Source organism: Podarcis gaigeae (assembly GCF_964106915.1).
Source record: "Podarcis gaigeae genome assembly, chromosome: 4".
Classification (NCBI taxonomy): domain Eukaryota; kingdom Metazoa; phylum Chordata; class Lepidosauria; order Squamata; family Lacertidae; genus Podarcis; species Podarcis gaigeae.
In genome coordinates, this window is record NC_139677.1 from 35,624,895 (window position 1) to 35,644,751 (window position 19,857).

Consider the following 19,857-nt stretch of genomic DNA (forward strand, 5'->3'; position numbering starts at 1 on the left):
ACCGGAAAGGGTTACTTCTGGGTTTCACCGCTCGCGCAGAAGCGCCAAATTGCCCTTCGCACATGCGCACAAGTGCCAAATCGCACTGTGCAACCTGCGCAGATACTGTGCTTCAGGTTGTGGGCTTTTCATGTTGCGAACGGCCTCCGGAACAGATCCCGTTTGCAACCAGAGGTACCACTGCACTTTGTCGTTGTAGGCAGAACTGTGCAAGCCAAGGATTTTTACATAGCAAGATTTTAATGTCTGTTCATTTCCTAATCATTTTAAGTACTAGAGAGTCTCTCTCACACTCACACACGCTCCATTTCTTTTTCTCTCTCCTCAAAAACAAGAATTTGTTTTCATGCAAGGCACTCACATGGTTCATTAAAATTTTAAAATGTGTGATGATGCTTTCAAGTATCAGACACACCAGGCATGTCTCTTCACACACAAGGCGCCCCCTCCCCGTTATTTGCTGTTCTCAAACTATTCTCCTTTGTACCTCAAGAAGCACATATAGTTATCTTGTGCTTACCCAGTCAGGTAAATGTCTGCTGGGTGCTCAGTGAACTAAACAAGAAGAATCAATTCCCCTTCCCTTAAAAATCAATACTGAAATGAAGAACAGCATGTGGGACAACGTACCAGGCTCTTGACGACTTTCAGTAACTCTTCCATTACCACAGCAATGCCTTGGTATCCCAGGAGTCTGCAGATGACTTTGAAATGGGGAGGGCCAACAAAATTCCTGTAATTGCTATAAATACTGGAGTAGGCCAGATTCAAAGCCTAAAGAGGAAGAAAAGCACACACAATTGTAGTTGGCTGACCTTTCTCCCTGTTAAGAGATCCTTCCATGGGAAACAACATTATTTTTCTGATCAAACATTTTCATTCAAAACTGAAGAAAAAGTATCAACTTTTCATTCTACTCTCACCTATTAAAAAGGTAACACACAATTCTTGCAAACAAACAAACCAGAATATGCTGAAGTTATTTTAAAGCATTTAACTGACATAAAAAAACATAATTCTGACAGAAGAATTTTCGAACATATTCTTAAACTCATAGTCAAAACCTTGCACTGACCTCCCCTTTGTTAACTGGAAAAAATATCACATTGTTTTGAAATTACCAAACTGCTGTAGTTAAGCAACCCTAGGACAATTTAAATTTGCTAATATGAACTGGAAGAAAATACACCTGTAGCTAAAGGAAATCTTAGTAAAGTTTAGTGAAAAGTGTTGTGACCTGTTCCAGGCTTAATGTTAGGTGTTTTTGGTAGGTGTTTTGATTTACTTGAAATATAGAATTAAGCAGAGAAACCTGGAAATTGAGGTCCAAGAGAAGAGAGCTATAGGTCACTGCTTGGGAACCACATGTATGCTGGCTTGGTAGGATATGTATGGAAGAAACTAAAATATAAAAAGGATACCTATATCCTCCCCAAGTGCACCTGTAACCCTGTGCTGTGTAAAACAATTACGTTAGAAGCAATTCATACTTAATTGCTTCTGAATGGAAGATTATCGAAATCTATGCACAAAAGAATTCCGAGTAAAATTAAATCCTGTTGACAGATAATATTTTATTGAAATATCAAGCTACAAATGAATGCTTGCTGGAATATAGCACATTCCTGAGTGCTGCAGTATATATCTACACACAGAAAGATAGTTTATGAAGGGATCTTACAAAGCTACGTTGCTTCTACAACTAATTACAAGATTAGGTCTTCTAATTACATTTGGAATATGCAGTTGGCTCTAAAACATAATTTCCCCCCTTCTTTCCGCATTTCCAACCTTGGTGTTGGAGGATGGAAAAAAAAATGCAGCAACTCTGGTTTTTAAATGAGATTCCTATTTTTATATTAGCATTGAAGGCTTTGAATCCCCCCAATAGCTGCAAATATGATTCTGAAAAAATAGCTGGAAGTGGATGCACAGCTACATGGATTAAATTCTATTTTCCCCCTTTTACATACTGTATATATGTTTGTACATGTGCATATGTGTGTGTTTTTACAGAAACATACAAACACACACGATCTATAGTACAACAGAAAAGCTCTAGAAGGAAGTAGTGGCACAACAACTACTAAAGAGAGAAATGTTGCCAACAAGCGGTCAGCATTGAATATTTAAGAAATGATACATAAAGATTTAAAACTGTTTATACGAGAAATGTTATGTTATACAAGAAATGCTATGTCCACTTAACAGATCTAATGCGTAATGTTGATGTGTATATGTTAGCCAAACCTGAGAGAAACTGCTTTTAAGGGGAAAACCCATATAATCTAGAGATACAGAAAACAAATTAATAGCAGCAATCTGACAGAAGCTGCGTCAAGGTAAGGAAGTAAAAATGCTCTTCCTAAAGCTACGCCCCCTCCTCCCCAAGCCCAGGAGTTTAAGTAGTGATGTCACCGAAGAACAGAGCATTATTCACTTGCATCAGCAGCAACGCAAGCCCAGGCAACACAAAAGAAGAACCTAACTGGAGCACTCCAGCTGCCCAATTTCTAACAGGGAGCAAAAGCAAGAGAAAGTGAAGACTTGCTTTTCTCCTTGGAAAACCTAGGCAACAGAACACTTAAGACAGGATGCCCTTGCGTATGAAGGTTGGCAGAAAGGTGACGAAGGAGGTCTCATTGCTCGCATCCCTGTCGAAGTGTCACGTAATGAGAACTTGGTCCATGTAGCCTGCTAGGGGGAAAACTGGCAACCACGGACCATGAAGAAAGCTATTTGCTCAAAGGAGGATACTGAAAACCCAGCGGAGGTTTCCCTTCAAGTATTTGATGAAAGCCTCAGGATTTTTACACTGATGGTAAGTATGGACTCTTAAAACTGGATAAAATAACACAGGGCACTCTCCCTCAGCAAGTCAGTAAAGAAAGCCTTTAACTTATATGTATGTGAATATGCAAGAGGGATGGAGTGAGTTTGTGTAGAATATATATATATGAATATGAGAAAGAGGGAGTGAAAGACTGTTTTGTTTGAAAACTACACAGATAAGAGGTAGAAGCCTCAAATCGCACACTTTTACTCTAACCTATTAAAAGGCACAGCTCAACTATGCAATATTAAACAGAAGAATAATTGAACATTTACACCTTTAAAATAATGTTGTATCTGGTAAAAATAATAAAATACAGAATCATTTCTATATTGTGATGCACCTCTCCTATAATAATTTATGCCTGTTCAATATAGTGGTGCATCTCAGTAGGTTTGCTATTACCGTTAAGTTCATGAAAATAAGAGAAAATGAGCTTGTAGTTCTCAGGGTTTGGTTTGACTTTATTGAAAATCATGTAGCCCTCATGTATTAGGCTAAATGTATAATTCAATATGTTGATGCAAAACCAATTCCTTTCTGTGACTATGAGTAATTCTGCATGAAATACTTGAGTTATTACTTGAATATTATTAGTCATGAACAATACCTTGTCACATTTACTTAAAAGATGACTAATAAGCAATGCTTAAATACAGAGTCAAGTTGCACAATACTTTCACATGCATGGGCATAGTTGGAGAAAAGTGTGCAGGGAAAGTAATAATAAATAATAATAATAATAATAACAATAACAATAATAATAATAATAATTTATTTATTTATTTATACCCTGCCCATCTGGCCAGTGGCATAGCGTGGGGGGTGCAGGGGGGGCCGGCCGCACCGGGCACAACATCTGGGGGGCGCGCGCTTGCACTCGCAGCTCTCTGCCCCTACCGGGTTAGGGGGCGCAAATTACTTGCCTTGCCCCGGGTGCTGACAACCCACGCTACGCCACTGCATCTGGCTGAGTTTCCCCAGCCACTTTGAGCAGCTCCCAATTGAGTGTTAAAAACAATACAGCATTCAAAGGCAGTGTAAACCACCTGAAAGAAGTTACTGTTTGTTCTCACAACTGTAGCAAATTCTGAATGCCAAACAAGGCTTAGCCCTTTCTCTGAAAGCTAAATCCTTTATATCTGAAGTGCAATTCACATCTTTCAAGTCAACCTGGAATGGTTATAGCAACTTTAAAGGGTGTGTGAATGGCAGAGTGGTATTTTAGCAAATGGCAGAGTGGTATTTTAGCAAATTCTACACTATCACCTTATACAGAGGGTAACTAATAAAGAAGTCAATGTGGCACTAAATTTTAAAGCCATAAGTAATGTGGGACAGAAAGCTTTTCTCTTTGAACACAAGATATGTTCCCTGACAAAACTGGATTTGATGGTATTTTGTATCAATCAAAAGCTTCATTTTGCATCATAGGTTTTTCACTGCCTTGGCTTGGAAGCGCAAGGGGCAAGAATGGAAAATAAAGCACAACAATGGCTAATTTGATTAAATGCCCAATGAAACTTCATTTAAATATAGGTACAGTGGTACCTCAGGTTACAAACACCTCGGGTTACAAACACTTCGGGTTACAGACTCCACTAACCCGGAAGTAGTACTTTGGGGTTAAGAACTTTACCTCAAGATGAGAAGAGAAATTGTGCACTGGTGGCACAGCAGCAGCGGGAGGCCCATTAGATAAAGTGGTATCTCAGGTTAAGAATGGTTTCGGGTTAAGAACGGACCTCGAGAACGAATTAAGTTCATAATCAGAGGTACCACTGTACTAAGATTCCATGACTTTGAAATAATTCCACTTAAGAAACTTGATTTCCAACTAAATAGGAAATGCACTTCAAATTATGTCTTATGACTCCAACAGCATTGAGTGATTTGAAGCAAGGATCTAAAAAGACTGGTTTTATCCAGTTCTGTAGCTTAATTTTTTTAAAAAAATATTGACTGGTGCGTGGATGGAAGGCCACTAGGAGCTTCGTGTAAGCCTCTCTGAGTTTCTGTTTTGTTTTTTAAAGGAAGAGTGGTGTAGTAAAGTAAATGCGTGAATGACACATGCTTATCTCATTTGACTACATTTTATTATATTCAGCTTACTGTCTGAAAATGCTTTCAGGAATACAAGTAATGTTTTCAAATAATTATTCCCCAACCCACCCTTAAATTCCAGAAGTGCAGTTCTCATTTTCCTCTCAACTCTGCTTATTGAAACTTTTTCGTCTCCTGAATCTTAAGGATTATCGCTGTTTGTGGAAGTGAAATATTGAGAAGACGGTATCACAATGGGGATAACAGTACAAAACATAACAGGAAGCACAGCCCTAGTAATCTGGCCCAAAATGGCGACCTGCACCGACAGCTTTTACAGCATCATGTACAATCCAAACTGGGACAAAATGCTGTCAGGATACACCAGGAAACATTTTCAGAAAGAGGAGAGAGTCCCAGCTAGCCGTTCTTCGTTTGTCATCGAGAATCTGATCCCATTAACAACTTACATTCTGTGTGTAACGTGCCAGTCGGCAAACCCATCCAATGACCAGTGCAGAATTTTTAACACCCCTGAACAAGACCCGGCATCCACAAGCAACAAAAAGAAAGACCTTGCCGTGGGCATATGGCTAACCAGCACGGTCTTGCTTCTCATCATTGTTGGCGTCTTTGTCTATGGTTGCTTGCGTCTATGGTGCCGCAGAAGAAGAGAGAGCTCAGACAGACAAAGCACTGGACCAGAAGATAAGGGAGAGGCATGGGCAAAAAATGAATCGTGTGGTTCAGAGGAATTCAACAAGCAGACCCAGCACACCCAACGAGTTGAAATTAGAAATACAGGTGGTGTCCAACTAGCCACCATAATTACAAATCCGTCAACATCTGAGAAGCCCACCATGTTGAGCTCCAAAAGTCAGGATTTTGTGCCTATGTCTGTCTGTCAATCTGCCATAAATTAGATATCCTTAACTGGGACAAGTGTTTTGCTGTGTGTAACAATATGTATGTTGAAATCTATTTGCGAATTGTTCCTTGAAAGCCCTGTTGAACACAATCACACCCCTAAATCACAATCTCCTGCAGCATACAAAGCTAAATCATCTCATCGTTGTTTCTTTACAGAGAAAACTCCACATAGGAGGGAGATATAGAATAGCCTCCTTGATTTTTCTAGGAAAGCACGGCAAGGGGCAGGAAAAAATGAATGAACAGCTGGGATTGAAGGAGCTACTTCAGGCATGCCACAAGAGTACTCAATGTTTGGTCGTTTATTTCTTTGAACTGTAGAAACCCTCCCTGATTTCAAATGGGGTTAGTCGTTTGCCGTGACACTTGAATCCAAAACTCCCCTACGAGCGTAGAATTGGTTTTGTGTGTCTTAGCCAACATGTGTCAATTGGAACAGCTATAAAATGGTATCCACATAGGTTATAACAGTTCAATCATCTCTAACTATTGCATAAACAATTGATAAAAAAGGCAATGGGATCTTAGGGGTGAATGTGTCAAGAGATTATCCTGCTTTCAAATAGTCCCTGAATTCTACCCTGAAGTCTTTTCATGCAGAGTTTCTTCCTCTTAACACCTTAGCTCAGATACGGGGAACCTGGATGCTGTTGGGCTCTGTCTCCTATGGGTCCCAGCAAGCATGTCCAGTGATCAAGGATGTTCAAAGAACAACTGGAGGGCCAGAGGTTGCCCATCCTGCTTTTGCTAGGAGTGGTACCATTTTTTAAAGTTATCGTCATATACCAGTTATACTTGTGATGTGACATTTGGAATGTATTATGTGTCAATGGTCCAAGCTAACATGCCTTTGTGCAACTATAAAGAAAAGTGTACAGATGTTTCACTGATCACTGTAGTACTTTATAGATGCTTCTCTTAGCATTTAACTATCTAGCTGTCTCTTCTGGACTGCTTTGCTAATGTACTAACCTAAGCCTCACAACATGTAAATATTTCAGTTTTCGTTTACACAGTAATGTGTAAATAATCTGTGACATATTCCAGTTTTTAATACCATAAAGGAGACTGGCATGTGGATTATCTAACAGGCTGTACAACTAAGATAGACAAATAAAAAAAAACCTCAGGTGCCACACAAGGTAGATGTTTGCCAAATAAATACCGAACGAGTCTTTCTTAGGAGACCACTCATTCACCTAACACTTAATAAGGGTTTATTTTCATTGGTTATTTTCAAAGGTTTGATTCCTCCCTTTAAAATTAAAGATGTTACATTAGCCATTTATGAAGGATGCCGCTGCTCTTTTACTGTTCAGTGACACTGAATACCATTTTTTTCAGTCATTTGTGATTAGTTATATTTCACACATAGTGCTTAAAGTAAAATGAGAACGGAAACCCATTGTTTTTGGGTTCTAACACAGAGTAAGTCTGCATTAGGTCTTTCAGGTGTCCCATGAGCTACTATCTGCCATGAAACTTCAAATCACAATCACAATTTCCAGTTCTGCTTTGGATGCAATAAATGGTTTGCTCTATTATTCTGATGCCGCAGGAAACTATAGTTTGTTCAAACCAGGGGAAAAACAAAGGTAATCAAAACACGCAAGGGAGAGGGGCAAAACACAAAAGCCAAAATCCTGTATGGTTTGTGTCTGAAATGGACCAGTACCTCGGTACATTAATCCTCACTTTTACCTAGTGTATCTCTCAGAATCAAACAAATAATTGTATCATATGATTTATACAAACAAATATGCTTAAGATAGAAGATAATAAAGAAACACGGTGCAAGTATTAATAGCTCATAAACTATGGGGTGTAATTTTCCAACATCTACCACAGAAAAAAACAAGTATGGAAAAATTCTAACCTTTGATCCATGCAGATATTGTGGCTGTGCATTAGGCTGCTTATCTCTCTGGAATTCCTGGGAAAACGGTAGTACTGTTCGAACAAACCTATATAAATCAAACAAGATAACGCAACAATTTACATTTCTACACCACATTTGGGGGAAAAACAAAAACAGCCAGCTTATTTCTAATGTGGAGATGAAATTCTGAGGGATAGGGAAATCTTTTCTCGTGCATCATAGAATTTATATACACTGTAGATAATATGAAAACTCCAGAACAGAAGATTTGATTACATTAAACAGGGGTAGGGATGAGGGATTGGATCTTTCCATGCTAACTACAAGTCCATTATTTGTTCATGCTTTGGATTTCTCCCAGAAGAGAGTATCATTTGGATTGAAGTTACTGACATGATGCTATGATCCCATACAAACTACTGTTTGGTTTATGTTTCACTATGTATTGATGCACTTTTTTTGCTATTGTGTAAGTGATACACACATTTATATCTAATCAGTAAGGTTTCTGTCAACAAAATGGGGGAGATTTACCAGCAAAGGGGGAGGTAAAGGAAGAGCAGGAATTGCCAACAACTGCTTCCCTCCCACTGATGGAAAGCTTACTATCAGACGAGTACACCATTAGATGCAACCCTTAAAAGCCTCTTACAATGAATGCTCATTGATATACTGATCAACAGAACACTGTGGTTGAATGACCCGCACTAAACAGAAGTGGTGTTAGATTTTTCTACAGTCCTCTTGCACTCTTTTTTTTCTGGCATCTTGTCCAATCCAAATAACTTTATTGTACTGGCCATTGGCAAGGATCTGTTCCAGACATCTTCAATAATGTTTAGGCGCTCCTGAAGGCTACTTTTAGAACACACACCCTGACTTCGACCCACCAACATTCCCTGTTTTTAACTTCAGATAACTTTTATAATTTCTCTCACATGTTCAAACAGCTAAGAGAGACCAGCTACAGAGTTAAAATACCCAAATTAATAATGCAGATTCGCCTTCAGTATGATGTGTTTTCCTTCTAGCTTCTCTAATAAAATTATTTCACCCAAATCTACTTTGCTACGCTATGTTGCTAAATTGTAGGGGTTTTTTTGGCATGCATCAATATAATCAGGTCATGCCACTTTTTAATCTCTGGATGATGACTTTCCTAGCAATTTACTCATTTTCATCAGCAGAGCACTAAGCAGTCGACGTAAAGTAGATTACACAAATCAAAATGTTACCAACGCTTTTGGGGGGGAGGGTGGGAGCAACTGACAAAAACACCACCCAGGTTTTTAAAGTGTTTTCATTTCCCTTTCAGGCAGTACAATTCCAAGCATGAGTTTCAGACAAAAGAGGCACCATCTAAATAAAACTGAATACAACTACGAAATATTTACTGAATGTTAGCGACAGGTTGTACAAAGCACTGGAAATATTTCTAATTTGCATTAGCTGGACAAGGTGGTACAAGAATACAATGTGCAAACTATTACTCCAAACACTGATGTATCAAAACGGTAAAAGGATCAAACAGAAGTGGACTAGTATCCCTGGAAAGTAATACAGTGGTACCTCAGGTTACATACGCTTCAGGTTACATACGCTTCAGGTTACATACGCTTCAGGTTACAGACTCCGCTAACCCAGAAATAGTGCCTCGGGTTAAGAACTTTGCTTCAGGATGAGAACAGAAATTGTGCTCCGGAGGCGCAGCGGCAGCGGGAGGCCCCATTAGCTAAAGTGGTGCCTCAGGTTAAGAACAGTTTCAGGTTAAGAACAGACCCCCGGAACGAATTAAGTACTTAACCCGAGGTACCACTGTACTGACCTACCTTATAGGCTTGTTTTTGTAGAGATTACCATCACATTGTGAGTAAGGAGCTCTAAAGTGCTCCTTCTTGATATCATAAGATATCAAGTATTACTTCTTTATATCATAAGAACAATAGAAAAGTCTGAAGGATGAGACCAGTGGCCCATCTACCTATAGTGTTTTCACAATGGCCGAAGTTGCCTGCGAGAAGCCCACAAACAGGACCTGAGTACAACAGCTCTCTCTCCCCCCTCTCCCCTATTTTCTCTGTGAGGAAAATGCAAATCTTATGATAATAAACATAGCCAAGACGAAACAGAAACATAACTTGCTTATTATGCAGCTACATATTTATATAGCACCTCAGCCTAGGGGCAGTAGCTTGCTTAAAGCCACTTCAAACTCACACTCTTACAGCGTAACCATAGGCATGTTTACCTGAAGTCCCACTGTATTCAGTGGGGCTTCCTTTTAGGTAAAGCCCTGGCCATTATGCTACTGCACATCTTGCAAGGAGCAGCATGGACATTTGCTGTCGATTTCAATGTCTCTCTTCCGTTTTTCCTTGCTAATGTTTCCAAATCAACACCCTTCACATTTGGTCTTATAGATGCACAGAAGACCAAATACAAATAGATGCAATTAGTAAATGTCCGCTTGCTTTAATAGCATACCACCCAACTATTTAATCTCATTTCATTATCAAAAGCAAACCATTACAAACAGTGAGTGCAGCTTAAAGTGCAGTTTTAACGTAATGATTTTTCAGGAATGACCTCAATTCTTGACCCTAGTCATAAAAAGCTTTTTTGCAAATGCAGAAAAACCTGTTAACAATTTAAAATCAATATAAAATTCACAGAACAAAATGGGCATAGTTTGCAGCTGTTGTGTTATTTTTTTTCAGCGAAAACAATTGGCTCAATAGAATATGTTTGTAGCAAAAGATTAAATGTACGTATTCCAGCTGATGCAGCAGCTAAGGCCATAAATATAGTGATTGTGTATAACCTGCCTATTGTTACCGTATTTTTCGCCCTATAGGACGCACTTTTTCCCCTCCAAAAATGAAGGGGAAATGTGTGTGTGTCCTATGGGGCAAATGCAGGCTTCAGAAAGCTATCCGCAAGCCTTGGGAGCCTACGGGAGTTCCTGTTAACTTGAGTTCTCTAGCATCAAGTAGTACTACACAGAATTAAGAATTCCCAGCGAGTTAGCGGCTGAATGCCAAATATATATATATTGTGTGTGGAGAGAAGAACTTTTTAAATACGTTATAACAACCAATTTTCCTTAGGAATGATAAGGTGCAAATGAGGACAGTGTCCAATGTGTGACAGAAACTGTACCTCATCCCGGAGGGTTGTTAAGGCAAGTGAAGCTTAACCCACTAGTGCAATACTCCACTAGTGTAAAGGCTTGTTTCAAGAGGTTGCACAAGTAAAAGCCTGAGAACTGCTATAAAGGGTTGGTACAAATAAATACATTTATTTACCATAAAAAATTATTTACCATACAAATAAATTGGGGAGCAGCGGGAGAATAAGAAAAACATGCTTAGACTAAAAGGAGGTTCCAGGTCTGAAAAGACTACTGCTGTTGAGCATCTATACTGTAAAGGACCCCTGGATGGTTAAGTCCAGTCAAAGGCAACTATGGGGTGTGGTGCTCATCTTGCTTTCAGGCCGAGGGTGCCGGTGTTTGTCCACAGACAGCTTTCCAGGTCATGTGACAGCAGTGACTAAACCGCTTCTGGCACAACGGGCTACCGTGACGTAAGCCAGAACGCATGGAAATGCCGTTTACCTTCCCACCACAACGGTACCTATTTATCTACTTGCACTGGCATGCTTTCAAACTGCTAGGTTGGCAGGAGCTGGGGCAGAGCAACGGGAGCTCACTCCGTCATGAGGATTCGAACTGCTGACCTTCTGATCGGCAAGCCCAAGAGGCTCAGTGGTTTAGACCACAGAGCCACTCACGTCCTATACTGTACTCTTGTGGTAGCAGCCGCTAGCAGCTATTTCCTTCATGCACATGGTTGTGTAGATTTATCTGATATTTATGAAAGACTTCAGGTCATTTTCTTCCCAAAAGACCTCCAGGGAGCAACAATCAGAACTTGGTAAGCGTAAGAACTATGTTCAGCCACTGTCTGAAGAATAGTTCAGGGAGTGACTATAATTTCCTCCACCCCATTAAGAATGCACTTTTGCTCAGTAAACCTAAGACCCAGTGTGCACATAAACACACAGATCCCAGGATTGGCTTTACATAAGTGCACCTACATACACAGCATGCCAAACACTCTTTATTCTGGTCCTACACTGTGGTGTGGTATGGTACACCTCCCTGCAAGAAATCCAGGTGTCCCATCTATAGCATGCCAATGTAGGTTGTTCCTGCTTTGATCACACAGAACAAGGCTGTGTGTGGCCAAGGAGGACTTGCTTTGAGACAGGGTTGGCAGGGAACACCTATGCAGGTGTTCTTGGGGGGGGGGAGGTGCCAGTCTTCACCATGAAGTTGTTACAGTAAGTGCCACATTTTTAACATTTGGGGGACGGGGGAAGATGCCGATGCTGTGTACCTTTGAGTACCCCCAGAAAAATATATACTGATTATAAGCAAGTTAATAGCCAGAAAACAGCTGGGTGAGCAGGTGAGTTTTAAGTAGGCATAGAAAACGTGACTCGGGGCCTACTTCTTTAACATAGTCTGTTCTGCATAAATAACCTCCAACCAAATCTTTGTTCATTCAAGCTTCCTCTTCATGCATAACAGTTTCATCATATAAAACTGTAGGCTACAAGAGAGGATGACATTCCACTAAGTGTACATGATAAGAACAATAAAAAAAAAACTACCAGAGTATATGTAATCATTCTTGTGGGAGAAAAACATGTAAAATCACCTGACGTTTGCTGGATGAAAAGAAACTGGAGGAGGCAACTAAACTGTTCGTAATTTATTATACTGTATATTCTTAAATATTTAGGCCACAAGCCAACAGTTCCTCTTTGCACACTGAGCACTGCAGCTGCAGGGAGTTAATTTTCTTTTTTGAAAAGGAAGCGGTTGTGCATGCTTAGTGTAATCTTTCTCACAGAAGACAATTAGAAGTCCCTGAACATGCAGGACCCAGGCTAGGTTTTTGGTTAAAAAATGCACATTATTATTTTTTTAATCCCAATGTATTCAGAGTAAAATTAATTTTTGCTCTTAACAAAGCTTCTGAGCTTGTGGAGCAATTGCTAAGATGTAGCTATTTGGCAAACCAAGGTAGATTCAGAGTCAGTGAAGCTAAATGCAATTAAACACAAACACACACACTACAATATGTCACACTAACCTGTTAGTGGACCCGTTGTAGCAGTAATTCGGAAGAAAATCGTAATTGAGCTCCCAAAAGACATGAAGGGTGATTCTTCCATACGGAGCAGATACATTATGGTTGGCTTCTCTAAACATGGCATCAAAACTGTCTAGAGTCATGTATCTGCTCAGAAGCTTGTGTGTCAGCTTGTTTATTTCAACCAGTCCATCCAATTCCTGAGAAGAAGCAAAAATAAATAAAGAAGGAAGGAAAGAGACAGTGAGAGGGAGGGAAGGGCGCATTGAAAAACTTGCCAGAGTCTACAACAAAACAGAAGCTTTAAGAATGTGACCACAAAAATCTGGACATGTTTATAAGCCAACAGTCAAGTATTACATGCTTTTTAAAGACAGAATAAAATCCACAGAGGAGTTACCATTCTTTCGTATTTAAAATCGCTTCCTAATAGCAGACAACTTTAGTTTTGCATGTGGAGGGTTTGTTTATGTGTCTCCACAATAAATAATAATAATAATAATAATAATAATAATAATAATAATAATAATAATTTATTTATACCCCGCCCATCTGCCTGAGTTTCCCCAGCCACTCTGGGGGGCTCCCAATCAAGTGTTAAAAACAGTACAGCGTTAAATATTAAAAACTTCACTGAACAGATGTCTTCTGAATGTCAGGTAGTTGTTTATCTCTTTGACATCTGATGGGAGGGAGTTCCACAGGGCGGGCGGCACTACCGAGAAGGCCCTCTGTCTGGTTCCCACAGAGATCCAATTAATGCCCACAGGTGAAATTTCTATATTTTATTAACACAGGTTTAAGGAAGAGGAGCTTCTTGAACTAAAAACTACACTTCCTGACATTAAGAGCTCTTCAACTTTTGCTTCCCATTAGCCGTGCCATAAAACCAGGCTCACAAATATTGGAGTTGTTTCACCTCCTCTCATCCCAAGTACACCTGAGCAGTCAAGGACAAGGTAACATTTGACGGGGGGGGGGGGAGGTATGTGCCATGTTACAAAGAGTTCCCCCCCTTCCCTTCATTAACCTGGTGCAATATTAGGAAAGCAACGGTTTAAGACACGCTGCTGAACTTGAAATCTTCAGCCAATTCCTGACCTCACATGAATCTGAGCAGCACTCAACACTTACGACAATGGAGGTCAAGTCCTCACTTTCAAACCGACCGATGGCTAGTTCCATGGATTTGTACATGGCTGCTGAAATTCGCTGAGTGATCAGGCGGTTCAGATCTATTGACCGACCAAGAAGCTGAAGCAAAAGAAATTCCAAATTGTTGTATCAAATTAAGAGGTACACACACACACACACACACACACACACACACACACACACAAGTTTCCCAAATCTATACAGAGAATGCAATCCTATATAGGATACAATCTTGTTTACATCATTGTTAAAAGAAAAGAAAAAAATTCCACCCTGCCCTGATAATCTTTGACTGCAGCAGTGGCTCAGCTAAGGCAGAATTAGGATTGCTCTATACATTACAGTAAATTAATGAGCAAATTATGAATATTTAACAAATCAAACTGCACAGAAACCTAGTTTCTCTGTGTAATGTTCTGCCTACTTACTTCCAGCTCTTGCCTTTTAGCGTTCCTTGTTGCTTAGCACTGTTACATACATGTATAGAGGTAGAAAGTAGGACTTTCACAATTGCTATCTTAAGGAGATCTAAATTCTGTAGTGCAAAAAGGCAGATGGGTTGCATGAGCAGAGGCTGTGTATTCTGGTCCTGATTAATATAAATCAGAAGATGGGTAGACTACAGGCTTGAAGGATCTAGAACAAAACCCAACTGGTCCAACAACTGGACTCTGGTGCAAAACAGTAGCTCAGTGGGACAGCATCAGCCCTATCAGGAATGGCCAGGGATGTTGGGCATTACAGTTCAGTAACATTGGAGAGCCAAAGATTTCCAAAGCCAAGTTGATCGAAAAACAAGCTTGTGTCTCGTACATTTAAGCAATTTTAAGATGGGCCTCAAGCATCAACACAGTGGGGTTGAAGGGGAGATAATTAAGACGGGGGTGGAGTGGGGAAGAGTCCAAGAATGCCATATACTTACTAACCTGAACATGTCTCTGCTTTAGGAGTGTATTATACCGGTTAGATGTTAGCAAGGGAATCGTTGCTCCCTGATTCTTGCATTCTGATCTTAACCGTTTATCTAAAAGCAGGCTATTTGGAAAGGGAGAACATTTGATGAACAGTTGATGAAAAGCTGCATTTCAAAACTCATAACATGAATGCTTAAAAAAGTTGCTTAACACGACTACTTACCTTCCTGCCATCACCTTGTAGTATCCAAATATCTGGTCTGCCAGCTTGTAGACAAACTGATCAAAGCACAAATTGACCTGAAGACGCAACATATGAATTCCTCAGTTAAAACACAGTATTTACTTAAGCACATTTCCCTTTGGAAATCTACTTCTGCAGCCTTTGTAGACTACATTTTCCATTTGCATCAGGCCCCCCCTTTTAGGGTGTAGGCAATGAGTATGTGCATGAAGCGGGGGAGAAACAGGACTGCCCTGAGCCCCATACACGAAGGGGACACCACATCAACACCAACAATCAGCACGCATGTGCAGCATTGATCTAGAGAGGCACAGTCTGACCTAGTCTAAGGCAGCTTCTTATGCTTGTATAGGCCTTCGCACATCCATGCAGCTTCAAGCACAACTCTTCTTAATGGAGTCAGCTCAAACTCACCACCTAGAGAAGCTTGGTCGGTACTTGCAACTGGGTCTTTTCTGCTGCAATGCCCAACAGGGGAACTCTCTCCCTTGGGAAGTTAGGGCTGGAGCAGCTTTAGGTGGGCTGTAAAAACTGTTTCATTCCACCTGGCTTTTGATGGGCTGTAAATTCCACTCTCTGGTTTTAATAACGGCTTTGTTCTACTAGGTATTTTAACCTGCGTTGTTCTGCCTAAACGGTACACTGTCTTGGGGGGGGGGGGTTGTGAGTAGAAATGCAATGAAAATGCATTTAATAATAAAATAATATCACACATGGGTGGCACTGGGTGGCAGGAAATCTTGTTCCACCGCCCCCCGAATCACACGTTAAACCGCTTGTGCTTGCTGCTTTCCACGATCGCGTAACACACACACACTGTCGGCCAAACTATGGTTCTCATTTGTATATTGCATATATATGTGTAGATATACATACATACATATATATATATATATATATATATATATATATATATATATATATATAAAATATTATATATTTCACCTTTCCTGCTGCTTTCGTCTTGCCGGCGATCCCCACGTCTCTCTCCCCTCCCCACTACTGCTTGTTCCCTGCATGCAAATTATGAACATGCATTTGTGTGCCTGTCATTCACTCTGGTTCTCCTCACACCATCTCTTCATCTTTACCTACTAATAAACTCAATCGCATGTGCTGATGCTGAACAGATTTTCAACCATCAGAACAGATTCAATTATCTTACCTCTGCCTCAATTTCATCATAGAGGAACTGCTTCTTGAATTTGGTAAGGGCGTAGTGGGCACTGTCATTATAAAGATCTAAAGAATACAGCACGTATCTAAAAGAAGACAATATGTTATTTTTTCAGGCACACGTGTAAAATATTCCTGTCCCCTGACATAATAGACTTGCCACGGATGAATACAATAAGTGTATAAATGGGCATTAACAAAATGCAAAAGTTATCCATTCCAAAATTCTGGTAACTAGCAAGCATATAGTTGTGCATAGTTGTCACAATGTAGAAATACTCCAGTTCCAACCATCATGACTACAAGTGGGAAGAAGGGATGCTCCGATATTACATACATTACCCAAAACGAAAAGGCCGTGGGAACTTCAGCACAAAGACTGACTAGAGGTAGCTAAGAATGTGTCAAGAGTGTTCTTTTTTGAGCACTAGCAATCCAGTACCCTAGCAGCTCTTCTGAACCAAACCAAGGAGCTCCAAAGTGGTTGTTAGAAGTGGAGGAAGAATGTTACAAGCAGAAAAAGAGGGAAATGACTAGTAAAACTGAACCCATCCTTAGCCCATGAGTAAAGTGGGCAACGGAGTTCTTGAAAAATCTTAGGGCAAAGTACTGAAGATGACCTGAGAAGGCAACAGAGCCCAGCATCCAGGAGGTGGGGGGATGTTTGTCTGCTCCGACAATCTGAAGTTGGGTGAGTGGAGGAGGTAATTCTGGGGGCCACCTGTCCTCCTTCAACTTCTTACTTGAAAAGGAGGTTCCTATTCTGCTTACCTAGACTACCCCACTAAGCCTCTAATTTCATCGTCATCAGAATTTTCTGCATCTACTACTCAACAAGAAGTGATAGAATGACATCAGGCTTACTCCATCATCGATGCTTCCTTGGTCTCCAAAATGTGGTCGGTCAGAATCCAAGGCATAGACATCTCGATGGGAAACTGGATCCTTCTGCCCATTGTCAACTCCAAAAAGAACTCCCTGAACCACAGCTGGGATAAGTCACAGCACTGCTGCAGGGTTTCTTATGAAAGAAGAAAAGATACCGAATCAATACTCTTGTGAAGGAGAAAATAAGCACACGTACACACAGAAGCAGCACTATTCTAGCGGTGCAGGTGTTGTATGAATGAACAAAGGAAAGTGAAAGAGGGTGACTAGAGTTATGCATGGAAAGGAAACCAAAACCGGTTTTCAAATGGAGAACCTACAAAGTTAAATACAGCTGCTATCAACAACCACCCAGCAGAAGCATAAATGGTTTCATCACTGAAAACACTACTGGAAGAATGGCCAACTAGACAATTTAGGGGCGCACACATGCATGCCCACACATTCTAAACTGGTCTCCCAGCTTGTGCTAATGCCATGAATGCCACGTTTCCTGGCTTTGGTTAATAAGGAAGTGCAGAAGAGAGGGGACTGTCTTGCAACATCTGTCATCCTTCTATTCACTCAATTAAATGGTGGAATTCTCTCACTCCGTATGGTATGTGCTGATCAAAATTAGTACAATTTTTTTTTATATGGAGGGGCAGAAAGTAATTACAGCAAGTGGAATTGCTCATAAGACACTATCAGATATGTCAAAGGTTCCTTCCAGCTCGTCATAGCAGCAGTGTTTTCAGTCGACTAGAGCAGTGATTCCCAAACTTCAAAAGTGCATACCTCAGACCTCTAAGGAGTCTCCTTTTCAGCCTTGGCAATTCATTTACTAGGGCTGGGTACAGAGCAATTTCCAGCAACCTCTCTGATGTGCGCATATAAGAAGCCTTGCTTTTATGGACATTTATTGCAGCTGGCAGAAATGAGCAAAGATTGGCTGCTCTGTTGTCATTCTGATTTGTGCTAGTCCAATATTGCTGGTGGTGGACCTATTTCAAAAGGTACTAGAGGGTCCCGAATTCACTGTTTGGGAATCACTGAACTCGGGAAGCACAACAAGGGCACTAGGGCTAATGAAAGAGAAGAGCATTATGCTTCGACAACACTATAAACATGAATAAAGTCTTCCTCCCATCCAAAGCAGAGTTCCAATAACAGCATGAGTTGGAAAGACAACACAATGTGGTACGACTAGACTAGAGACATGTCAGTAGGTGAATCCACTAAAACAACATGCTTCCGATTACAGCCAACAGTAGAGAGAATGGCAGCCAAAACAAAGAAAATTGTTTTACCCAAGGCATGGCATTAGGTTTCTCTCTTTAGAAGAAGAAGAAAAAGGACTTAGCAGACACGTTTTGGCCATTTTAAGCAGATTTCAATACTGGGACTTCTTATTACGCTGAAATTTTTGCGAAGGAAGAAAGGAAAGTCGTGCCAACTGGAAAAGCATATGAAGCATCTAACCTCTTAATTCCAGTGTTATTTGCAATGTTCCAACACATTAAGAACATAGGAAGTGCCTTTCTGGATTAGACAAGGGGTCCATGTCGCCCAGAATCCCTGCTTCTAAGAGCAGCCAGGCGATCGTTTTAAAACAAAAGTAAGCCACACAAAATCGGAAACATATTCCCAGGTTATGTTAGAGGTATTAGGACATGCTAAAGCTGGACACTGATCATCTGTGTATCTTACCACTGAAATTTATCAAGTGAGTGTAGAAGAAAGACTCTCGGTGGAATTTTTCTATGTCCAATATGGTGGGCCCCTCAAGGCTACTTCTCAGAGTTTTCTTGGAGCCACTTTTGTCAGCAATGAGGGACTCTAACATGGTTCTCACCATGTAAAGCTGTGTTATTGAACAGAACATTTGTGACGGGGGGGAAAAACACAATATGGAACATTAGTTCAGCATTACGGATGCACACTGCCCAACGCAAAGACCTGCTCCACTTCAAACTGAAACCTGATAAGGAAGTTCAAAAGTCATTAAACCTAAGGCGGTGAGGGGAGAAAGAGAAAGAAGAAGAAAGCCCCACAATTTGCAATGGAACAGTTTGTGTCACCACACTATTAAAAAAATAATAAGTAATGCCTTACCACCATAGTTTAAAAGAGTGGGATAGATGTAGGACTGCCTCAGAAACTTGTTTATCACATGCAATAACTTTTCCATTCCCAGAGATCTGAGCTGCTTCAACAGCTCAGCAGAGTTCAAGGACTCTGCCATAGTGCGGACCATGTAGAGCTAAAAACCAACAGAAAAGGAAGAGGCAAAAAAAGGGGGAAGAAGAGAGAGTCCGTTAATTAAAAAAACAAACCACATAGGTAAATAAGAAAAGGAGAAAATACAAAACCAGAAGAAATGTACGGTATATTAGTTTGTTAAGACAGGAATAGCAAGACAGCGAAGTATGCGGAAGCCACCCTGGTCTACATCCAAGGTGGACAGGTTTGTTGTTTTGCCTGTTCATTTTGTAAAGGCTGAGAATGCTGCCCATAAGACGATGCCATCTGGACTCTTGTATCCCTACAAGTCATAAAAGATACACAATGCCTTGGGCAAAATTCACTGGGAATTGGTTTCCCCAATTACAAAGATTTCTAGTTGCAATACAGCAAGATGCTACCTGCTGTAG

At 40.5% G+C, this 19,857-nt stretch overlaps 2 protein-coding genes across 4 annotated transcripts in view; one reads left to right on the plus strand and one right to left on the minus strand.

Moving 5' to 3' along the window:
* The window catches only part of CYFIP1 (cytoplasmic FMR1 interacting protein 1), a 58,392-nt gene that overhangs the window by 12,326 nt on the left and 26,209 nt on the right, over positions 1-19,857 (minus strand). Inside the window, exons 16-24 of one of the 2 annotated variants that reach the window (XM_083734187.1) lie at positions 18,914-19,067; positions 17,201-17,357; positions 16,326-16,422; positions 15,140-15,216; positions 14,929-15,037; positions 13,982-14,101; positions 12,848-13,047; positions 7,683-7,770; positions 631-774 (exon numbers count right to left, since the gene is read on the minus strand). In XM_083734187.1, coding sequence (XP_083590313.1) covers positions 631-774; positions 7,683-7,770; positions 12,848-13,047; positions 13,982-14,101; positions 14,929-15,037; positions 15,140-15,216; positions 16,326-16,422; positions 17,201-17,357; positions 18,914-19,067 — 1,146 coding nt within the window. Of the gene's footprint in view, positions 1-630; positions 775-7,682; positions 7,771-12,847; positions 13,048-13,981; positions 14,102-14,928; positions 15,038-15,139; positions 15,217-16,325; positions 16,423-17,200; positions 17,358-18,913; positions 19,068-19,318; positions 19,467-19,857 lie in introns of both variants that reach the window. The other variant, XM_083734188.1, reaches the window with a different exon arrangement.
* On the plus strand, positions 2,225-5,854 carry FNDC9 (fibronectin type III domain containing 9). 2 transcript variants are annotated; one of them, XM_083734606.1, is made up of 2 exons: positions 2,225-2,821; positions 5,019-5,854. In XM_083734606.1, exon 2 carries the CDS (start codon positions 5,131-5,133, stop codon positions 5,797-5,799), a length of 669 nt encoding a protein of 222 aa, XP_083590732.1. In that variant the 5' UTR covers positions 2,225-2,821; positions 5,019-5,130; the 3' UTR covers positions 5,800-5,854. The 2 variants fall into 2 exon arrangements, with proteins under 2 accessions (XP_083590732.1, XP_083590733.1); XM_083734607.1 differs by having other exon boundaries at positions 5,084-5,854.